Source organism: Callithrix jacchus, chromosome 15 (assembly GCF_049354715.1).
Source record: "Callithrix jacchus isolate 240 chromosome 15, calJac240_pri, whole genome shotgun sequence".
Classification (NCBI taxonomy): domain Eukaryota; kingdom Metazoa; phylum Chordata; class Mammalia; order Primates; family Cebidae; genus Callithrix; species Callithrix jacchus.
Window position 1 is genome coordinate 75,786,521 of NC_133516.1, and position 8,093 is coordinate 75,794,613.

General features: G+C 47.7%; 1 protein-coding gene across 2 annotated transcripts in view; it reads right to left on the minus strand.

The window, feature by feature from the left end:
* The window catches only part of MCM2 (minichromosome maintenance complex component 2), a 31,738-nt gene that overhangs the window by 17,316 nt on the left and 6,329 nt on the right, over positions 1 to 8,093 (minus strand). Inside the window, exons 1-3 of one of the 2 annotated variants that reach the window (XM_008982265.4) lie at positions 7,678 to 7,722; positions 6,032 to 6,261; positions 19 to 194 (exon numbers count right to left, since the gene is read on the minus strand). In XM_008982265.4, coding sequence (XP_008980513.2) covers positions 19 to 194; positions 6,032 to 6,261; positions 7,678 to 7,683 — 412 coding nt within the window. In that variant the 5' untranslated portion in view covers positions 7,684 to 7,722. Of the gene's footprint in view, positions 1 to 18; positions 195 to 6,031; positions 6,262 to 7,677; positions 7,723 to 8,093 lie in introns of those variants that run through there. The other variant, XM_078350150.1, reaches the window with a different exon arrangement.

Consider the following 8,093-nt stretch of genomic DNA (forward strand, 5'->3'; position numbering starts at 1 on the left):
GCAGAAACCTAGACCTACCATATAGAAGCCCACGGCGCATGCGGCCCAAGCCCCGGCTGGCCTCTCGGTCGCGCTGTCGCATGGCCCGCTCTGCGGCCTCCCTCTGGCTGGCCGTCAGCTCCTCTACATCCTCATCGTCCAGAGCCAGTCCCTCAGCCTCATAAGTGTCCAGTTCTGGAATGGCACGGTAATCCCTGAGAGAGCCCAAAACAAATGTGGTTACTGCTGAAAACAAAAACCTGAAACATCAAACCCCATCCAGGAACTGGGCCTGTTCCATAAGGTTCAGAAGCCCCAGTGTGGGTAGGCTTGGCGCCTCCAGGTCAGAAACACAGAAGGCTCAGAAAAGGTCTGCAATAGATGAACAAAATATGATCTGTCCATATGATGGATGACGTATCAGCCTTACAATAGAAGGAAACTCTGCCATGTGCTGCCACATGGATGTACCTTGAGGACATTATTCTGAGTGAAAGAAGCCAGGCACAGAAGGACAAATACTGTGTAGTTCCACTCATCGAGCAGTCAAATTCAAAGGAACATAAAGTAGAATGATGGTTGCTAGGGGCTGGGAAGAACGGAGAGTTAGTGTTTAACTGAGACAGAGTTTCAATTTTCAAACTGAAAAAAAAAAAAGACTTCTGTGGGTGGATGGCAGTGATGGCTGCACAACAATGTGAATGTATGTAACGCTGCTGAACCATAGACATAAAAATGGTTAAGTTGGCTGAGTGCAGTGGCTCATGCCTATAATATCTCAGCACTTTGGGAGGCCAAGGTAGGAGGATCACTTAAGCCCAGGAGTTCAAGAACAGACTCAATATAGTGAGACCCCATCTCTATAAAAATAGAAAATGGCTGGGCACAGTGGCTCACATCTGTAATCCCAGCACTTTGGGAGACCAAGATGGGTGGATCACAAGGTCAAGAGATTGAGACCATCCTAACCAATATGGAGAAACTTTATCTCTACTAAAAATACAAAAATTAGCTGGGTGTGGTGGTGTGCACCAGTAATCCCAGCTACTCAAGAGGCTGAGGCAAGAGAATCACTTGAACCTGGGAGATGGAGGTTGCAGTGAGCTGAGATGGCACCACTGCACTACAGCCTGGTGACAGAGCAAGACTCCATCTCAAAAAAAAAGAAAAAAGAAAATAACCCAGGTATGGTGGCACATGCCTATAGACCTAACTACTCAGAAGGCTGAGGTGGGACGATTGCTTGAGCACAGTAGTTCAAGGCTACAGTGAGCCATGTTCGTGCCACTGCATTCCAGCTTGGGTGACAGACTAAGACCCTGTCTCAAAAAAATAAATAAATAAACAAACAGCCAGGCATGGTGGCTCATGCCTATAATCCTAGCACTTTAACCCAGGAGGTAGAGGTTGCAGTGAGCCAAGACTGTGCCACTGCACTCCAACCGGGACAACAAGAACAAAACTCCGTCTCAAAACAAAAACAAGCAAACATAAAAAGTCAAGATGGTAAATTTTGTGGTATATTTTACCAGAATTACAAAACGGGAGGTAGATCTCCAGAGACCTTCTACGCACCCAGTAAGAAAAAAAAGAATTCAAGGAACCATAAAACATTCTACCAAAAGGCTTCAGAGAGCTGACCCAACTCTCCGTGAGGGCTGGAATTCTCCCTGTACTTTCCCCATCTCTGACTATGCCGCTGTCGAAAACCTGGTGTCCTGGCTTCTATGCAGTCAGCCAAACCAGCGTCTCTGAAAAGACCACCCACTATCAACCCTTTGAGTTACTCTAAGACCATCAGATACATATTTTCCACATTATCTTCCCTCAGATATGAAGAGAAATAATGCCTTAATAAGGCAACCAATGAGTGCAAAACACTGTGCTCTCTTCCCTGCAGTGCTGAGAGGGAGACAGTGTCATTCCATCAGAAAGAAGAGGAAATGGGTATTTGAGAGGGAGATGTGATTTTTGCCTTTGGTTGCTCTGCAGAGCTGGGTGTCAAAATACAGTCCAAGCCCAGAGCTCCTTTTCCGATGCCATACCGCCACTCCAAGAAAATCCCCTAGAATTCTTTTTTCAGGTTAAGTGGTGATGAGAGAGACTATTACTATTTTTCTGCAATAAATGCTGTCAAATGCTTTTTATGCTGTTGATGTCACAAGCAGAACCCAGCCAGGCAGACATCTGAGCTGACTGGGCTCTAATTTTTTCCATGTTCTTGGGGAAAAGGTATTGGTCTGATTTCCCTGGATCTCAAGTCACACAAAATGCCCTCGGTAAACTTCAAATTGGTTAATACAAAAAAAAAAAAAAAAATTAATTAAACTCCATCAAATTTCAAAACTTTTGCACCTCCAAAGAAAACATTAAAAACATAAAAGATATGCCAGATTGAGTAAATAACTGCAAATTACATATCTGACAGACGACTGATATTCAGAATAAGTAAAACATCTCTTCCAACTCAATAAAAAGTCAAGCAACCCAACTAAAAAGTCAGTCCTGGATTTCTCCAAAGATACACAGATGGCCAATCAAGCGTATGAAAAGATGTTCAACATCATTAGCCATCAGGGATGAGATGCTACTTCATACCTGTGGGGATGGCCAGCATCAAAATGACCAGTGTTGATAGGAACGTGGAGAGGAATGCAAAATGGTGCAGCTGCTTTTGAAAACAGTGTGGCAGTTCCTCAAAAGATTATAAACATAGGACCAACGATCTCACTTCTACATAGCCAACAGAACTAAAGGCCTGGTCACATAAAAACCTGTAGCAGGCCAGGGGTGGTGGCTTACACCTGTAATTGCAGCACTTTGGGAGGCTGAAGCAGGTTGATCACCTGAGGTCAGGAGTTCAAGACTAGCTTGGCCAATATGGTGAAACTGAAACCATGTCTCTACTGAAAATACAAAAATTGGCCGGGTGTGGTGGTGATGCCTGTAATCCCAGCTACTTGGGAGGCTGAGGCAGGAGAATTGCTTGAATCTGGGAGGCAGAGGTTGCAGTGAGCTGAGATTGCACCATTGCACTCCAGCCTGGGCAGCAGAGCAAAGCTCAAAACTCCAAAAAAAAAAAAACAAAACCAAAAGCGAAACCACCTGTAATGAATGTTCATAGTAGCATTATTCATAATTGCCAAAAGGCTTGAGAAACCCAATGTCCATCAGCTGATGAATGGATGTGGTATCTCCACATGAAGAAACATGATTCAGCCACAAAAAGGAATGAAGTGCTACACATGAAACATCACGGAAAGACCTCAAAACTACACTAAGTGAAAAAAGCCCACCTCAAAAGGGCATATATATGATTCAATTTATTATAAAATGGCCAGAATTGGAAAACCTAGAGATAGAAAGTGGATTCTTGGTTTGCCTGTGGGTCAGGTGAGAACTGGGATGAACTATAAGCAGGCAGGAGGATCTCAACAGGACAATCGCCCTATCCTCACACTGGATTGTGGTGAAGGCTGCATAACTCAGGAAATTTACACTGAATTTGCACTGAATTATATTTTCACAAGGGGTTAACTCTAATATATAAACTATAGCCAATAAAGTTTTGTAAAAACCACAAAAACAAATGTCACTGGGCTCAGCTACCTGTCAGATACCTCTCTACCCAGAAGCCCCCTGTCAAGGGCCTCTCACTCTCTGAAGGAAAAGAGAAGCAAAGAGAAAGGGTCAAGACAGGGAAGGGGACACGGCAGAGGGGCATTTGGCCTGAACAACTCCACTAGGCGGAACTGAGAAGCCGTCCAGGTCCCATGCCCTGACCCCAACTCCAGGGCGGATTTATCCAAAGACTCCTCATTCCTTCTAGTCTACAGCACATGCAGTCTCATCCTTGGGTGTGGTAAGCAAAGATCTGTCCGGTCTGAAGTGCCCTTGAAAGCCCCTCAGCTGCCTGACCTTCTCGGGATGGCAGGACAACGTGCACAGTACTCTCACACGCGCTAAGGCTAGAAAGGCACAAAAGGAGCATCTCCATGAGGCTCCTGGGAATTCACACAATTCTGCTACTATAGTACCTACCAGATCCCAGCTGGAAACACAGAGTAAGGTAGGAGTAGAAATCTAGCCTTGCTCATTCACAGAGCTTACTCCACTCTCCTAGCATTAAGTCTTAATAACCCATTTATTTATTTATTTTTGAGATGGAGTTTTGATTTTGCCTCGCAGGCTGGAGTGCTGTGGCATGATCTCCACTCATTGCAACCTCCACCTCCTGGGTTCAAGCAATTCTCCTGCTTCAGCATCTTGAGTAGCTGGGACTACAGGTGCCCACCACCATGCCCAGTTAATTTTTTGTATTTTTAGTACAGACAGGGTTTCACCATGTTGGCTAGGCTAGGTCAAACTCCTGACCTCAGGTGATCCAACCACCTTGGCTTCCCAAAGTGCTGGGATTACAGATGTGAACCATTGTTTACTAATAAACAAGAACGCTCCTAACAAAGGGCCTGGTGCACATTAGGTTTAATAAATGTTTGCTGATTGACTCTAAAACTTGATTTATCAGATCCCTCCTCCCCCATGCACCTTTCCTTTGAAAAGTTGCGGAGAAACACTGGGCTTCCTACTTGTGGGTAACCCCCCATATAGGCACCGAGAAAGGAGAGCTAAGCAGAACCCTGGCACAATTAATGCCTGAGAATATCTCAGTTTATAATGTTACTATTCAGTTATTTCCTTTTATATAATCATATATTAGTTTATAAAATTAGAGCTTGAAGATTATCTCAGTGTATAGTGTTACTCAGTTATTTCCCTTTATATAACCTTCTACATATAATCATATAATAGTTCACAGTATGAACTACTTAGCCAGTGCCTAAAGAGTATTTCCCCACATATATATATATCTTAGTTCGTATCGGAGAAATGTCTAGAGTAGACACAAGAAAAAGCATGAATTAGGAAATAAGCAGCTTATAGTTGGGAGGAATGCCTAGAGCAGACACAGTGCAAAGCCGATTTAAGGGAAACACAGTTATACCAGGACAAGAATCCATGGCCCAGGCAGCAGCATTCAGTTTCATAAAGATACCTGCTGTATGGCAGGCTTGGGGCAAGAGCCACTCCTCCTGATAAAGGAGTTGTAGGACCTTGCTCCAGTTATTGTGGAAGGCTGCCCTCAGACCAGCAATCGCACCTTGGTGACTGTGAACTTGATCAGCTCTTGTTACTATGCTGCTCGAAAAGCATCTTCCTGTAGAACTCACTGGAAGCTGCCAGCAGGTGGCGGTAACGCTGATAGCTCTGTCGTTACTGTGTAACTTCAATCTTCATGGAAGTAATTTGCCCATAAATAGAGGTATTGTACACTGCACCCTCTTCACTGCGCACTGCCCACCTCCATGCCTTGAGGACCTAATGGGAATGGACCCCTTGCTGCGCACTGTCCATCTCCTAGCCTAGGTGACCTAATGGGGGGAGACCCCTTGTTTTATTGCTCACGACCCTATCACTATCCTTAAAGATGATTTCACTCACTGCCCTGCCCCCTAACCTATTCACAATAAATACGCTTCTGAACATTCGGGGCCTCGCCTGACTCCGCTCATAGGTGGCGTGGCCCCTCAAGCCCAGCTGCGTTTTCCTTGTACTTCTTTGTCCTATTTCTCAGATCCTGCGCCTCAGCACAGCATAAGGGACACCCCACAACCCTACACTGCTTCCTGTCTTTTTGAGTTGCTGTGTCCTATTGGAGTCCTCCAGATTAGAGGCCCCTGCATTTTCTGGGGTGCTTATGGAGTTGGGCTTACCGAGACCTTAGGGTCTAGTCTCTGCAAGTTACATACAGTAAGTTAGAGACCTATGTCATTGCTCTCTAAACCTGTCTCCCCAGAACACTGGACCAAGCTAAAGAGACCTATGCCATGGCTCTGTAAACCTGTCTCCCCACAACGCTGGACCAAGCTGTGCTCAAAGGCAAGAATGCCATCGGATTCATCTCCCCCCAGCTCCCATAACAAGGCCACCAAACGCACAATGGGATCTCTGCAAAACTATCTGCTGAGTCCAGGGCTTTGAATGAAATTACCTCTCCATGCCATCTCCAATGAGCTCCTCTCCATCCTCTTCTTCCTCCAGGGGCCCCTCTGTGCCTAGGAGCCCCTCAGACTCATCCTCAAAGGGTGGAAGGTCACGGCCAGGGCTGGAGGTCAGGGCATCAATGCGTCGGGAGCTCCGGCCAGGGCTGGAGGTGAGAGGATCATTGCCTCGCCGACGCCTAGCCGGGCTGGATGCCACGGTGAAGGACTCCGATGATTCCTGCAAGAGAAGGTGTCACTATCAGAAACCTAGGAGGCCGGTGAGGCATGATACAGCTTCCTTTTTATCATCAGGGGGACTTCCCTCCTATCTCACCACCTGTGAGTCTTGTCCTCCAACACACCAAACCCCTTCCAGCCTCCAGATCTTTGCACTTGCTGGTCTCTCACCTGGAATGCTCTCTGCTGAGCAGTCTGAGCCAGTGGCTTCCAAACAGGAGCCAGCTCAAATATCGGGTCACTCATATCACCATGCTTTCTCCATGAAAAACCAGAGGCTTTGTCATTTGCTTATTTACCTGTTTACTGTCTATTGTCTCCCCCTTATGCATTCGACCTGTTTCAGCACACACAGTGCGAGAGGTATTGTGACAGAGATAGATGGCATACAAGAGCCACCAAAACAAGGAGTCTGGAACTCCGACGTGGAAGAGTCAGTACAGAAGACAAAGGAGCAAGAAAATACTACGATAGTTAAGTGTAGTGTTCAGAACACAGATTACTGGGAATATATTTTTTTAAAAGTTTAAAGAAGTGTAGATGAGGAGGGAGACCCAGGCAGGCATTTGGGATTTCCTCCCCCTCTGTCATTCACTGTGCATCTCAATAGAAGAGAGAGTAGGCCAGCTGGCGCCTCCTTGCTCCGCTCTTCCTTGAAAACAACAGGCTAGGCCTTGGGGAAACTCTCCAGAAGGCACGAATTTTACTTAAAACAAGATCAACCCAGAAACCTTTTCACATGTGAGTCCTAAAACTGTAAACCGGAACCCTCTCATATGTGATTCCTGAAACTGTAAACTAAAACCTTTTCACATGTGAGTCCTAAAACTATGAATCTAAAATTCTTCCACATGTAACATCTAAAGTATAAGCCTATATAAAAGCTGAACCTTCCTTTGTTAGACCAGCTTGGCTGTTAGGCACTTATGCCACCTTGCTCCCAGCTGAAATGAATTCCTTCCTCCTGTATTCAGTGTCGGAGAGATCCTTTCCCGCGGCCGCTCCAGCTACATAGTGAGATGGGGGCCTGCCTTTTGTACGCTCAGCTACATAGTGAGATGGGGGCCTGCCTTTTGTACGCTCAGCTACATAGTGAGATGGGGGCCTGCCTTTTGTACGCTCAGCGCCGGGCATACGCCAAATAAGCATGTGTGGGATGAGTAAAGGACAGGGGCTGAGCGGGCCAGGCTCGGGTTAGGGAGCCCAAGACCCCAGATCAGCTCAAGGAAGGCGAGTCGCCAGGAGGCCTGGCGTCATGCGGGGTGCAGGCGGGAAAGCAGCCGCGCCCCGGAGCCTGGGGCTCAACCTCACCTAGAGCGCCGACCCGGACCACAGCCAGAGTGCGAGAACCGCGCAGCCTCCACACCTCTGTCCCGGCGTCCGCACCACCCCACCCGCCCCGCTCCCGCGCGCTCACCGCCATTGCAGTACCCCGCTCCTCTCCTCGACTCCAACAACAACCAGTTTTCGCGCGAAAAGTGGCTCACGTGACCCACCAAAGCCCGGGAAGCGCCCGACGGAACGCGACGTCATGACGTCGACGTTCGTTGGCAACCAGCTGGGTCACGAAGGGGCAGGCTAGAGGGTCCTGCCCCGCCCACGCCGTCCGGTGGTCCCGCCCACAACGCCCGAGCTGTCCTGGCCGGAGCCGGGAGTGTGCGGCTGGGTGCTGCGCGCGTGCGCTCACCTGCGCTGGCGTGGGAGCCTGAGCCGAGGTAGAAGCTTCGGCTCCAGGGCCTCCGACCACAGCTGCTGGCTGCGTGACCTCGGTCACATCAGGACCGTTTTACTGACAAGGCAACAGAGGTTTAGAGCCTGGTTTTCTCACGCCTT